Source organism: Sminthopsis crassicaudata, chromosome 3 (genome assembly GCF_048593235.1).
Source record: "Sminthopsis crassicaudata isolate SCR6 chromosome 3, ASM4859323v1, whole genome shotgun sequence".
Lineage (NCBI taxonomy): Eukaryota > Metazoa > Chordata > Mammalia > Dasyuromorphia > Dasyuridae > Sminthopsis > Sminthopsis crassicaudata.
This window is the reverse complement of record NC_133619.1, coordinates 611,060,619-611,075,079: the sequence shown is the minus strand read 5'-3', so window position 1 is coordinate 611,075,079 and position 14,461 is coordinate 611,060,619. Positions and strand designations below refer to the sequence as shown.

The following is a 14,461-nucleotide window of genomic DNA, read 5'->3' as shown; positions in this document are numbered from 1 at the left end:
CATGTATCTGAAGTAGCTACTAACTTGTATCATTTAAATGATACTTAAAGAAATCATTGCCCTAATAAGATTTTTAGTGATCTGGTACAGGCCAACTGGGCAAGATTGTCCTGAGTATAGGCTCTTAGGTTCTTACTGAGTGACTGGCTTGTTTTGTTTTGTTTTTTAACATGGATGAGTAACCAGTTGGGGCAATAACCATTTTTTATTTCACAAGTGGGAATGGGTGGCTGCAGCCACTAAAGACCCTGGAGCAGAGATGCCAGAGAAGAATCCCTCCACCCTAATAACTGTCTCTCAGAGAAGTGAGGCTGGTCCAGGCCACCCACAGCTGCCAAACCTACAGCCCATAGGGCTCCAAGCCTCCATCAATCAGATTTTTCTTTCTCCTTCATGTGTAAAAAGACAGCGCTAAAGAGGAAGAGCCCAACCATCATGGAGAAAGCACTTGCGTAATAAGGGAAAGCTGAGGGGATGAATCGCTCATACTGTGTGTGCTGGAGTGGGCGCACAGAGACCTGTAAGAGAGAGAGGGAACAGGTAGTCCAGGCCCCTTGGCTAGATGAGCAGATATGCTCAGCAAACAAACCGCTTCCCCTCCCTGAGCCCTCGAATGCTCACCTGAGTAGAGGAGTATAAGTGAGTGTAGCCCAATCGGTTATAATCCACTTTGAACTGGAATACTCCATAGACATCTGGTAGCTTGAATTGGACACTGTATTTGCCACCTAGGAAAGTCCAACTATATCAAGAGGAGAACTCAAAAGGACATCCTACTAATCCCAAGACAAGGCAGCCCACCCAATTAGGGAGGGTCAGAGCCAGAATTTGAACCTAATCTCACTCCTAAATCTTAATATGTTTCTAGAGTACTTAGATTACCTATTGGGGATAGGTACTAGTCCTGTTGTCTGCATTTCCCTTCCCACATTATTTCAGCATTTTGGGATCCAGATAGGGTGTCAAAGTGACTATGGCTAAATAAAAAATAACAACTGCAGAGCTGATAAAACCTCTGGCACCAATCCTGCTTGACAAGGGAGAGGAAGTCAGGCTTGTCTCTGCCATGGAGACTTACCCTTCCTCTTCAAGAAAGTCCTCACAAATGGATCAATCCGGACAAACTCCAGCTGAATGTCATCCCCATCAAAGGGGACCCATTTGCCTTCTGAAAGTTTCTCAATCACAATGCTGTACTCCTAAGGTACAAGACATAAAAGGCCACAGTCATTTAGCAGGTCACTGGTCTAACCTCCCTCCTTCCCCCATGACGTCTATTGAAAACGCCTACAAATAGTCATGTCCAGATAAGTCAGCCCTCTCCTACAAAGGACATCTCTCAAGCATATTGAGATTTCCTCTTTCCCCATCCCCAAGTTTGCCCCCTGGCCCCAGGAAGTCCTTACCACCAGGTCTGTGACAGTATAAGCATTGGGTGGGGCTTTCTCTCCTACTCGATGATGAGACACAGCCCCTACCCGAAGGACACCCTCCTCCTTGAACACCCATCTGGACAAGGCAACTGCCAACTCATAGTTGCCTGTTTGGGAGTACCTGGGTAAGAAAGACGAGAGAGATGAGAAATAGTATGACCAGGCAGCCCCAAGGCCCAGCTTTTCCAGAGACATCTGGACAACTCTCAGTGAAGGTGGAATGACTTAGCAGAGTCAAACAGTGAAACCTCAAAGGTTTCACTGAAGACCTAACCAGCCATATTTGGAAGAGAAAAAGACCCACCGAGAGGTTGCCATCTACTCTCTCCCACTGGCATCTTTTAAAACCAGGAATAAACTTTTGATGTTGCTAGTTCTATATCACATGAAAGAAAATTACTTAATGATCCATGGGCCAATCTCAGAACAGTCGAGCCTCCCCTCCCATCCTGGGCCTTACCTCTGGGAGCCAGGGCTGGCTTTCTGCACTGCAGAATTAAAAAAAGCATCACTGAAGAAGTCCAAGGAGCCGCTGAAGATGACTCGGGCGTTATTCCGAGCCTGGAGTCCTGCAATCAGGAGGGTGTTCTTCCCCACGGCATGGGGATACTAACAAAACAGGATCAAGTCAGCGTCTTGTTATCTTGAGCCCTGGCCCAAACACTGGGCTGCTATTAGTTCATTCTGAGTATGCAGATCTTAAGTTCCTACATGTGGATGCATTCACAGCATGGCCTACCTCGAAACCCAAGTTGACCCTAACTTCCTGACAGGTCCTCCCACTTGTACCCAGCACCCCAGCTTTTGAAGTTCACCATCCTCGAGGTCTTATGTCCTCATCCAAATTCTGCCCCTGGAAAGTCATGTCACCTGTCACCAGACCCAAGGGCTGTTATTGTGAAGCCTCCTAAGGACAGCATTAGAATCAGAAATGTTCCTGGGGGCACTCACCTGTGTGATGGGTTTATCAGGGAAAAAGGAATATGAAGCAGAAGAGCCTGTCAGAATATCCAGCACCAGAGGGTTATCAGGGTCAGCAACCATCCTGTAGAAGTAAAAAAGAAGCCTGGCATTTAGATGTGCCCCAATGCTGAGGTAAGCAGGTAGCATCTGGAATAATTAAACAATTAAGCCACTTTCTCTCCTAGGAAAAAGTTTAATTCCCAATAATAAACATTCTCATGCTCATGGGGCAAACCAGTGGCCAAAAAAATTGAATTTTGTTTTGTACCCAGGGAAAATGCCTGCCATTTTCCTGTGGGAAGGAAAAAGTAACACCTGGCCTTCCAATTCATGGAGGTCTCTGCTGGCTTTTGCTGGATCACTTACCCAACACCCCGAAACAGAATAGGATTAAGGGATGTTCTTCCTACAATGGTCGGGGCCTTGAGGAGATTTTCGGTGTCCGCCACAATGAGTGTGTGCTGCAAGGAACAGAGGCCAAAGGCAGAGACCATAAAGAGAAGGCGCCTCCTGGGCAGTGATGCTCCCCCCACAACCCTCCTCCACCCTAGCTCTGCCTTCTTGTCGGTGAATCAGGAAGGCTCAGTTCTTACCTCTCCAGGGTCAGAGATGTCATAATTATGATGGTCAATAACAGCTGTTTTCTCCTCATCAAATTCAATCCCACACTCACTGCCCAGCTCCCTCAGTGGGTCACCTGCAAACAGACCAGGAAATTCCCAGCGTTGCCTTTACTACAAGTAAGGATGGGGACCAAAAGGAAACAAGTTTTGTGTGGCATTTTCCACTGTCTGCCTGTCAGCCCCAACATCACAATGAAGGGCCCAAAAGTTTAAAAGTCAAGGTTTCAATCCCCTCCACATCGCTACCTTTGCTCCAGGCTCAAACAGATAATGACTCCCGACTTCTTGCAAAAGCCAACCCTTTCACCTGTGCATTTCATCCCTCTTTCCTCTGGAGCTTAGTCTTTGATCATACTTCCTCATTTTTATCCACTGCCTCCTCTATCTCTCCCATTCTTGACCCTATCCCTCCCTTCAAGCTGCTGGTGTGTATTGCTCCTTCTCACAGCCAAACTCCTAGAAAAAGTGGCCTTTTCTCATTTCTCGCATGATACTCTGTCCCCAACATTTCATGTTTTTTCTCTGAGGTCACCAATGACCTTCTCTTAGTCCTTATCTTTCTAGTGACCTGAAGCATCTCCCAGTAAGATTTCCTCCTCCTGGGTGAAATCATTAGGTGTCTCCCTAAATCCACTTCTTTTAGTTACCAAAGTTCACAACCTCAGAAACTTTCCTGATTCATTTTCCTCCATCCTCATATGCAACTTGCTGTCAAATCTTGCTCCTTTTCCTTCCTGGGCATCTGACCCCACTATCTACACACCCACCTTGAGATCAAACCCATCTCAGCGGAGTCTTTCCACAGCTTCCCCGTTGAAGGGCCCTCCCCGCCTCCAATGCTGCCAAAGCAGTCTGTATTTGTGAGGGGAGAAAGTGAAAAGTATTCTTGCCTTGAATTCAAGGAAAGGCTGTACTCACCGATGTCTGAGCTGGCAGCTACCAGGACACTGCCACCTCCATCAATAAAAGAACTGATGGTCTCTACATTAATGTTGCCTCCAAAATCTGAAAGAAATCACCAAGGGACAACGAGTCACTCAAGGCTTCTGCCCCACAAAGAAGACTGGAAATGTGGAGGGCCCAGCCTGGGCACCAGCTACTCCAGGAAGTGCTATCTAACCCCACTCTACCTCGGAAGCAAACTAAACACCTTCCCCTCCCTGCAGCCCTTTCCCTTCTTTTCCCACCTCGCCCCCCACGTGGTCCAACCTGCTTCCATCCCTGACATTACACACAGGGCATCGCCACGCACGGCAACGTGATGGCGAATGTGGGAGGTCACGAGAACACACGGCGTACGCCCGCCCTGGCTCTGGATCCCGGCCTCCCCACAGCAGGTGAGAAGGCTCCTCGGAGGGAGCGGCAGCCTGGGCCGCCTGGGCCTGTCTCCAAGGCCACACTTACCTTCCACAGAAGGAGAGAAGATGATCAGATTGTCATACAGGAACTCCCCGTACTTAATGAGGGAAAGGCTGGGGTCATCGGCAGTCCTGTAGGTGAGGTCAAAGCCTCGGTCTGCAAGAGGAGGAGGTGCCGGCTGAGGCCACGGCAGCCACAGGGAGCACCAAGAGCAGGGGGAGGGGGCGGGCTCCTCTGGCCTGAGGCACTTAAAGGCCACCACCGCCACTCCCCGATGGGGGGGGGCACCCAGGCCTCGGATGGCACAAGTGCATTTATGGCAGTAACTCGTTACTGCCCTCCCCCTTCCGGACAGCCATGCCACCAGGATGGTCACTATGCTTTCCTCCTCGAAGCCCCTGTGGGTGCTTCGTTATTGAAAGGCCTCCATTCCCCACAGACACGACCTCTCTGAGTTAACCAAGGCCTTCCTCTGCCGTGCCTCACAGCACACTCTCGTTTTTTTATCTTGCCACAGCATTCGTTAACAGAAGCTAAGGACAGACACAGAACGACACAGATTCCCACAGGGTCAGGCTGCAGGGTCTAGGGGGAGGGGAGGGAAGAGGTTTGAGGCCTGCCAGGTCACCGCCAGGCAGGTGCCCCCCAGCGCAGCCCGTGCCCACTTCACACACAGCCGGCGCCCACGCATCCTGGGCACAGGAGTGGGTGGGGATGCCCTCTGGTTCCAGCCTCAGGCCCGGTTCCCTCTCCATAAAAAACCGCTGGGCCGGCTCCCTTTGAGGTCTGGCTCAGTCCCAAGTCCCGGGGCGCCCAGGCCGCAGTCAGCACGCCCCCATGGACCCCAGCGGAGACCCTCCTCGGACACTCACGGGGGAGGGGGGGTCACCCCGGTAAGTCACTTGCCCGTCCGTAAAATGCTCTGGAGAAGGAAAAGGCAAAAGCCTCCAAGTTCTCCGCCAGGAGAGCCCCAGGTGGCTGGAGGGTCAGACCCCCCTACGACCGGGCAAGTTCCCGCCAAGCGCAGGGCGCGGGCCAAGAACAGGATGACTGGCCCTACAGGCTCCGGCCCGCGAAAGGGACACAGAGGGATGACGAGGCTTCGCGAGCCCGTCCGGGGCTTTCTAGGCTGATCCTGGAGCGCCGGCCATCTCTCCCCCAGCCCTTCTACAGAGGAAGAAGCCGCGGCAGGCGGGGCTAGGGGACTTGCCCGGGGTCTCTCCGCTAGTCAGGCTCTGAGGCGCATGGGAACTCCGGCCTCTACCCACTGAGCCGCCCTGAAGGAGAGCGGGGGAGCACTCCACAAGTGGTCCTCCCCTCGCCCCGGGCCGGCCCCAACCCCGCCAGCCCTGAGACTCCCCCCCAACCCTTTCACTCCCCCAGCCCCTCCCAAACCGCCTCTCCCCGCCCCTAAGGCAGGACTCTGCTCGGCCCGCCCCAAGGCCTCCTGTCCCCCCAGCCCCCCCAGCCCCCCAGCACACGCCCTCCGCCCTCTCACCCGCTAAGCTCCGGAAGAACAGCGAGTGGGTCTCGCGCAAGTTGACGTTCTCCAGCAGCACGAGAGTGCGGCGGGATCCGGCGCTGGCGCTGGCGCTGTCGAGGCTCAGCAGCTGCAGCAGGAGCAGGAGCAGCAGACTCGGAGCCCTCCTGCAGGGGAGGGCTCTGCGGGGCCAGCGAGCGGCTGACATGGGGCCGGCCTCCATCTTCCTCCTGCCGCTACAGTACCCCTAGAATGCCGCTCCGGAAGTGCTCTGACTGCAGCCGTCCAATCGCCATGAGCGGCCACCGGAAGCAGTTTGGCTTCCCGGAAGTCCGGGTGGAAGTGTATTGGCAGTGCAAGCGAACGCTCCCGAAAGGGGAAGACAAAGATTCTCGAAGCCTATTGGGTAGGACGAACGACATCCCGCCCCGGCCTCCTAGCGAACTCGTCAATCCCAATGAGCCAGCTCTACAGAGACCACCAATCAGTGACGCTCGCCTCTCTCTTGGCCCCACCCCAGAAGGGCAGCAGCTTTCTTTCCCATCACACCGTGCGTCCTCGGCCCCCCCCCCCCCCAAGCCTTCCCGCCTGAGCGCTACTACCCCATTCCCGGGCGAGGGCGCTACCGGACCTCCGTACTGACAGGGATCGTGGAGCGCAGCCCAGCTCGGGCCGTTCCTGCTTTTTAGACGGGAAGGCCGAGGCCCCGAGCGGGACGTCACACGCTGTCAGCGGCCTGGGGGCCCCGGCTCGGAGGCTTCCAGGCCGTCGCCTCCTGCCTCGGGGCAAGGTCGGCTTCATTCCCTGATCCCGGTTTTCCCGCTCCCAGCCCCCGCTCCATCATCCCCCGAATCAATCCCAGGCCAAAGTGACCCGTCAGCCCCCGCTCAGAGGGGAAAGAAACTGCTCCGAGTCGCTTAACCTCAGTTTCCCCTTTTGGAATTTGAGTAAAAGCCCCCGTTCCCAGGCTTGAGGCTAAGAACTGAGACGCTCGCCCAGGACTTTACTGAGCGACAAGTGCTTCAAGTGAAATACCAGCCGCTGCTCTCCTCCCAGGAGGAAACTCCGGGCACGCACAGCCCCGGAGCTCTCAGGGTCACTCCCTCCCGGCTTTTGCCCAGGGCCACGCAGGGCGCGGGTGAAGGGGGAAGACTCCTAGTCCCCGAGGCAGCCCGCGGGCCCTCGCCCTCTCATTGCAGCGAGCCGACATTGCAGGGGACGACATGCAAATGCTAGAGCATCCTCGCCCGGGTCACCAGGGGGACGGAGAGGCGGGAGGGGGCAGAGGTGGGAGTCCGGAAGAGCCCCCCGGGAGGCGCAGCGCTGCTCAGGGCCCCAGGGGTCACGTTGCCGACACCGAGCGCGGGTCAAGGTCACACCGCTGATGTGGAGGCAGATCTGGGTCTGGAGCCGGGCCCTCCAAGTCCAGCCTCCTTCCCCCATCCCCTCCCGGCCTCCAGGCCCGGCGGGCGGAGACCCCGGGCCCCAGAGAAAGCAGAGCCCAGAGGGTCTCCAAAAAGAGACGGGAGTCGCTCCAGGGGAGCTCATCAGAAAGAGGCAGTTTAATGTGCCAGCTCCATGGGAAAGCTCCCAGGTGTGCTCCGGGGAGGGCCGGCTCCCACCCGGAGCGGGCGGCTCCCGGGGAGGCCAGGCTCGTCCCACCATCGATCTGTAGGCGCCATTTATTTTTCTCATCGGGATCCAAAGCTCAATCAACAGGAGAGTCCCAAGGAGGACCCTCTCCCTCCCTCTGGTCAAATAGCTTTCCAGTCTCATCCGTGCAAAGGGCCAGGGTGCCCTCGGTCTGCAGGGTGGCCCCCCAGAAAACCCTTGGCGGTGGTGCGTTTGGGGAGGGGCGTCCGGTAAGTTCCGTCAGGATCACCACTGGCTGGCAGGTGCTCAGGGGGGCTCAGGCTGCAGGTGCAAACAAAATGGGGGAGAGTGGGGGGCAGGAAAACAGCTACTGCTGGGTCCTTTTTTAGGAGCGAGAACAGTGCTGTTTAAGTTAGCGGAGAGGTATCCGTATCATGAAGCCAAAGGAGTCCTTTCTGGCCCCAGTGCTGCCAGCCGGGCAGGCTGCGCGCAGGCCGCGGGCGCTGTCCCCGGCCCGGGGCCGGCTGGCACCCCTCGCCGCCCCTCCCCCCCGGAGGGGAGGGGAGGCCGAGTCCAGCCGGGCCAGGACGGGGCCAGCCAGCCCGGGGCGGGGCGGGGCAGGGTGGGGCGGGGGCGGTGCTCAGAGGGGCTCGTTGCCAAAGTTACTTTTGCTTTTCTTGCGCTTGGCCTTGGCAAAGGGGATGTCCAGGGACTCGAGGCGGAAGGGCCGAGGCTGGGGCATGTCCGTGGCCTGGGTGGGCGAGATGGGTGTCAGGATGGAGGAGGCGCTGTTGAGGGGGGAGTTGAGCCCGGGCGGCGAGTTATGGTAAGCTGCGGACACAGGGGAAGACACAAAGAAACCAATGAGGATCCCGGAGTGGCCCTCGGGCCCTGCCTCCCCGCGCAAACTACGCTGCTGCTGGGACCCGAGCCCGAGATCCCGGGGCGGTCCTCAGCTGGGGGGGGGGGGGGGCGGAGCAGTCTGCCGCAGCCTAAATGCTCCAAGCCAAATGGCTGCCATCCAGGGCACTGGCGCGCACCCCAGCCTGCCGATGGGAAACGCAGGCGTGGGAGCATGGCGGCGTCTCCTTCCAGGTCCCCTAGCTAACCGGGTCTGGGACCGAGGAGGAATGCTGACTGACAGCTCACACCCGAGCGGCTGCCAGACGCTTGCCTGTGTGACCATAGTTACTGTTAGTCACACATTTCCACAAGGTCCAGGAAAAGGAAGGAAGGCCGGGTCCTGCCCCTCAGTGCCCTGGATGGACCCCCAGGATACACCGGGGAGGGCACGGACAAGGGCCACAATGTGATCCGCATTGTTGGGGAAGTAATCAGACTCCAGCCCGGTTTTGTCTCCTTAATGAGAACTCCCCTGGAAAGAGCCATTTATAGATTTTTGGTCAGTCAGCAAGCATTTATTAAGCATGTGCTGTGTGCCAGGCACACAGCAAGCAGCCAGGAGACCGGAAGGCCAAAGGTAGCCTGCTCTCAAGGAGCACATCATGGAGCACCTGAGGGGGATCCACAAAGGCTTTTTCTCGAAAGGGGATTTTTCCTGGGCATGAAGGAGGAAGCCAGAGAAGCCAAGAGGTGGAGAAACTCCTCCCAGTGGTCTCTTCTCTGAAACAAACCTCTCCAGTTCCTTCAACATGGACCATAGGCGTCTATTCACTTGTCACTGGCTCAACATCCCCCGGGTTTTTACTTCAGTTTGTTAATATCCTAACTGAAAGGTGGTGCTCATTACAGAAAGTAATAGACCAGATTATTTGGGTTTCTGGCCTTGGTATCTGCCCATTTTATATAAGAGGAAATGTGCCCAAAGAGGTTGGGTGACTCCTCTACAGTCTCATGCAAGTCCAAGATTGCTCTCCCTCCTAACCTCTTGCTATGGACAAACAGAATGCACGTTGCTTGCTTTTAAACCATTGGGTTATTTTGTACACTAAAGAACTGCCATTGATGAATCCTCATAGGGCAATGAAGAGATGCATAGTGGGTGTGAGAAGGCTTCCACAAACATTGGGAGTGAGAAATTATGCAAGGAAAAGGTTAAAGCACCAAGATCAAGATCAAGTAGAAACACCTCCCTATAGACAACATGTTGACTTTGAAAACCACAAATTAACACTTATCTGTTACATTGTGTTTTTATTTGTTTTGTTTTAACATTTCCCATTTCCTTTTTAATCTGGTTCCTGGCTATACCAGACAGCTGGGCTACAAATTTGACACGTCTGGTTTAATGAATGTCACCTAAAAAAAGTAGGACTGGAGAAAAAGATGAATGTGGACTGAATAGGGAGGGAGAGCAAGGGATAACAGAAAGCTTGTGCCCTCCAGTGGCATCCATACCACATTAAAACGACAAGAGGAAGGCCCTCCACATGTTGGGGCAAACACCAGGGATCATATTATGGAAGGATTTTGAAAAGAGGAGTGGGCAGTTGGCTGTGATCTCCATCACTGCCAGGAACAGCCATGTCAATGGGGTCACACAACCAGGCAGCTGTTCAGGCACATTTCCGTCACGCCTGACTCTTCATGGCCCTATTTAAGGTTTTCTTGGCAAAGATACCAGAGGGGGTTGCCAATTCTTTCTCCTGCTCATTTTATAGTTGAGGAAACTGAGGCAAACAGGGTGAAGGGACTTGCCAAGGCTACACAATTGTATGTATCTGAAGGCAACTATGAACTCAGGAATGTGAGGTTTCTTGACTATAGGCTTGGCACTCTATCCACTGTACCCCCTAGCTGCCCACAGAGCTAAAAGACCCATCTGTACCATCCCTTTATAAATATTTTTTTTCTCTTGATTACTGGCCCTCAAGAAATTAAGTTTCTCTGTCCCTGGTGACTATAACTTAATGATCATTGTTATCTCCATTTCTGTAGTATCTGAGGGTTGCCAAAGCATTTTCCTCATTATAGAAACATGAAATTAAAGAGCTTCTGGTCACAGTAACTTTTGATTCTCCCCTACTGAACTAAGATTTGGGTTTGCATTCCAGAAATGCCATTTAAAGATCCTGTGGCCATTGTGACCTGTCCTCTTAGGGTATCCATTTCTGCCTCTGTACAAGATGCTTGGGCCAGTTGGTCACCAAAGCCTCTTTTAGCTCTAGACCGTTTCAGGAAAGACATGTCATTCCATCTCCATCTCTGTGACTTTGCCATTGGCATCTCCTTTGCCTGAAATGCAAGATCCTCCTTTCTGCTTTGGAGAATCCTTTACTTCTGTCAAGACTCAGCCCCAATCCCTTTGTACATGAAAATTTCCCTGCTTTCCCCAACCTGTTAAGTGTTCTTACTTCCAAATTAACTTGCAATTATTTTACACATATTTATATGCATATTTGTTATTTCACCAAGAGCATGTAAGCTCCCTGAGGGCAAGAACCCTCCTTTGTCATTTGCTTCATTTGTCTTTATCCTTGGAACCTTGGACAGTGCCAGGCCCCTAGTAGATGCTTAAGAAATGCTTGCTGATTGACCAATTGGTGTCTTTGTATGTATGTGTATGTTCTTTCCCTCACCACAGAATGTAAGTTCCTTGAGAGCAGGGGTTATTTCATTTTAGCCTCTGTAACTTCAATGTCTGGCTTATAGATGCATTCATAAACACAAACCAAGAGTGAACTTCCAAGATAAGGGAGCAAGATTCCATGGAGAACTGCCTTTTCTTCCCCTCCTCTCTGCCCTCCAAGGATGTCAGGATAGTCTGTCAGTTCTAGCTGGACCTTTTCAGCTGGGCTGTGAATTGAGGAGCAGAAGAAAATGAAAGGCAGCACTTACCCAGGCTCTTCATTGGATCTGTGCTGAGGATCTGGCTGGCCCGTTTAGATCGGAAATAGTTGCTGGCAATATTTTCACTGTCACTCCTGTTCAGCATGAGCTTATAGCGATCTTCTTCCTGCTGGGATAACCAAAGCCCATAAGGCCAAACTCCTTGGAGGTTCTAATCTCACCCCACCCCCATCCCATTCTCACCAATGTCCACCTACAAAGCTCTCCTTGCTCTATCGCTGTAGCCTTTACAAAGCATTTTCCTTATGTAGTTAGGGCAGGAATTATTAATCCTATTTTAGAGATGAGGAAACTGAGTCCCAGAAGAGTTGTTTCATGCAGCTATTAAGGGCCATAAATAGGTGTAAGATACAAGTCTGGTCACTCCTAAGGCTTCCCCAGTCTTTGTACTTTATACCAATACTAGTTTCTCCCATCCCAAATCCACCTCTGCTCCTGCAGCTACCAACTCCAATCACTGTCCATCCAGTAACAGCAACAACAACAATAATAATAATTGCTAGCATACGTGGCAGCTATTATGTGCCAGGCACCATGTTAAGTGCTTTACCTATATCTCATTTGATCCCCACAACCACCTTCAGAGATGAGTGCTATTCTATTTTATATTTGAGGAAATTGAGACAGACAGGGTAAGTGACTTGCCCAGAATCACAATCTGTGCCTGAGCCCACATCTAAACTCAAGCCTTCCAGACTCCAGGCCCAGTAGTGGATCCACTGCTCCCATCTTTTCTCTCCACTGTCCCCTATATACTTTTGCTGTACCAGGTTCTTCCTCATCTCTCCAGCTGAAGAATATGTGTTCCAGCCCAGCCCTGGGAGCCTCTGGCCCCCCTTCAGCCCCTGAGATCTAATGTGGAACATTAGCTATGCTCCTCTGACCTCCTCAGCAGTTTTCAGACAGTTCCTGGGGCTCTCCAGCAAGGGTTTCAAGCAGTCTTCACCTGCCCTGAACATGGGACTTACACTCTCTAGCTCTGTTCCCTCCTCCTCATGTTCTGGCAGGTACATTGGCTACAATCTATGCACACTTGATACTGTCTTGTCTTTACATATACACCCCCTCCCCCGATCCTCTCCATGTCCCCTTCTCCACATAATTCCAAGATTCATCTCAGTCCCACCTCCTCTTATCCTAGTCTTTCTTACCCATGCTGTCCTCTGACTCACTTCCCCTAACTCCTATGATGCTGGTCCAATCCGGGTTCGCCTTAGATTGCTTTAAACTGCCAGTTATCTTTTTCTTTTTGTATCAAGTCCTAATACCCAAGCAAAGTAAACTGCCCTAGGATCTGGGAAGAGGGCAGGGTTCATTTCTTCTCTGCTGTCCCATCTCTAGCCAAAATAACAATGCCAGGCTCCACTGCCCCAAGAGGCCCCAGCTGGACGCACATCTCCATCTGGGCATGAGGCCAACACTAAACAGGGAAGCTGAGAAAGCTGTCCACACATGCCGGGTGCCCCAAGCCCAGGTCAATATGCATCAGCAGGAGGATGCAACAGCCCAAAAATCTAATGCAATCTCGGGCTGCGATAAGAAAGGCATTGCTCCCCAAAATAAGGAGGAGAGAGAGCCTCTGTTCTCTGCCCTCAACAGACCACACATGGGGTGTCAGGTTCAGTTCTGTGCTCCCATTCATAAGGTAGAGAGCATCCAAATAAGGGCAGCTCGATTGGTGAGAGGCCTGGAACCCACGCCACGTGAAGAAAGGTTGAAGGAACTGCAGACGTTTTGCCTGAAGAAGAGAAAACTCAGAAGGTGATAGCTGTGATCAAGTATTTCAAGGTCTGTTAAATGGGAGGAAGACTTGCGCCAGAGGATAGTTCTGGGAACAGTGGGTAGAAGTTAGAAAGAAGTATTTTTAGGTTTTCAGGAAGTTTTCCCTGAAATGGATGCCTAGTGGCCAGAGCTGTCCCAAAGTGGAATGAGTTGCTTGGAAGGTGGCAGCTCCTCCTCCCCAGAAGTCTTCAAGCAGCAATTGGATGGTCACATGGGGGGGATGATATGGAAGGGATTTTTGTGCAGGAATGGGTAGGACCTGATGAGTTCCCCCCTACAATTAAGATTCTGGAGTTTTGTGAGATGCTAACAACAATAATTATTGCTAACATTTATGTGCAGCTCTTTAAAGTTTTCAGTTCATTGATAAGAGTGACTTTATATCTGTTGACTTAAAATTTAGCTAAGGGAGAAGAGACTCAAATGCCAGGTTTATTTAATTTTTTCATTTCACAAAATGGATTATTGACTAAGTGATTAATTACTAAGACATCTTAGGGTCTGTGAGTTGCACTGACTAAAACGTGTCTTTAAAGATCCATATATACATGTTACCCATGGTGTTATATGCTTAAGAAATTCTGTAATAGACAATCCAAAGGGCAAATATGACTAGAAAGGAAGATAGGCAGGTAATATAGTGAAAATTAACAGCAACAAAAGATCAGCTTAAGTGTAGCAATAGTACCTTGAGGGGTTTGTTTTATTTTGTATCTATATATATTTCCCCTGAGGCAATTGGGGTTAAGTGACTTTCCCAGGGTCACACAGCTAGGAAGTAATTAAAGGTCTGAGTCATATTTGAACTCAGATTGTCCTGACTTCAGGTCTGGTGCTCTATATACTGCACTGCCTAGCTGACTCATTTTTTAATATTTTTAAACTGATTCTCTTCATGTTCCTCAGGGAAGTCCAGGGATGAGTTCAAATCACCTCACTACTGATGGGCATGAGAGCCTTGATCTGCTCTGTTTATGATATGGGCTAGTTTACCTCTCTTAGACAAGCTCAGGATCACCATAATAATACCAAACTTGATGGAAAATCCCAGTCACTATATAACTCACCAAGGCTCAGAACTGATACAAGGAATGGGCCCCCAGCCCCAGAGGTTTTTAAAAGCCAGAAGAAGTCTTCTGGCTAAATGGGTTGGCCCTCTGTGGAAATTTTCAATGTTAAAATGAATACAAGAATCTTGTTGGAATGGACAGGTTGCCATCTGTACTGAGGGAGAAAATCCCAATGCTGATAAAATCATGGATCCATTAAGGGTGCCAATTAACAACAAATTATTGAAAATGAATCATCCTTCAAACATGGTTCAGAGGAGCTAATAGGAAGAATGGTCAACTTTAGCTTCATAAATTCCATGTTAATATAACTGTAAATTAATGTGAAGGATAAGAATATAAAGTTAG

General features: G+C 51.5%; 2 protein-coding genes across 10 annotated transcripts in view; both read right to left on the bottom strand.

Moving 5' to 3' along the window:
* Positions 1 to 186: 186 nt before the first annotated feature.
* On the bottom strand, positions 187 to 6,168 carry DDOST (dolichyl-diphosphooligosaccharide--protein glycosyltransferase non-catalytic subunit). Its single transcript, XM_074306025.1, has 11 exons — positions 5,877 to 6,168; positions 4,424 to 4,534; positions 3,938 to 4,024; positions 2,990 to 3,093; positions 2,763 to 2,857; positions 2,385 to 2,478; positions 1,894 to 2,042; positions 1,407 to 1,554; positions 1,079 to 1,199; positions 622 to 728; positions 187 to 518 (listed from the first exon to the last, which is right to left on the bottom strand). The coding sequence occupies exons 1-11, from the start codon at positions 6,079 to 6,081 to the stop codon at positions 369 to 371; spliced, it is 1,371 nt and encodes a 456-aa protein (XP_074162126.1). The 5' UTR covers positions 6,082 to 6,168; the 3' UTR covers positions 187 to 368.
* Positions 6,169 to 7,405: 1,237 nt separating this feature from the next.
* Positions 7,406 to 14,461, bottom strand: part of KIF17 (kinesin family member 17) — a 71,112-nt gene continuing 64,056 nt past the window's right edge. For 3 of the 9 annotated variants that reach the window (XM_074306005.1, XM_074306006.1, XM_074306009.1), the window contains 3 exons: positions 11,250 to 11,370; positions 8,118 to 8,282; positions 7,406 to 7,772 (listed from right to left, as the gene is read on the bottom strand). In XM_074306005.1, the coding sequence (XP_074162106.1) occupies positions 7,768 to 7,772; positions 8,118 to 8,282; positions 11,250 to 11,370 (291 nt within the window). In that variant the 3' untranslated portion in view covers positions 7,406 to 7,767. Of the gene's footprint in view, positions 8,283 to 11,249; positions 11,371 to 14,461 lie in introns of all 9 variants that reach the window. The other 6 variants (XM_074306007.1, XM_074306008.1, XM_074306001.1 and 3 more) reach the window with 3 other exon arrangements.

Bases quoted from the DNA above. Each gene is read 5' to 3' on its own strand.
- DDOST (XM_074306025.1), bottom strand. From the start codon at position 6,081: ATGGAGGCCGGCCCCATGTCAGCCGCTCGCTGGCCCCGCAGAGCCCTC. The intron at 2,858-2,989 runs GTAAGAACTGAG...TGTTCCTTGCAG, and splicing joins ACATCTCTGACCCTGGAGAG to CACACACTCATTGTGGCGGA. The intron at 2,043-2,384 runs GTGAGTGCCCCC...CTGTTTTGTTAG, and splicing joins CTGATAAACCCATCACACAG to TATCCCCATGCCGTGGGGAA.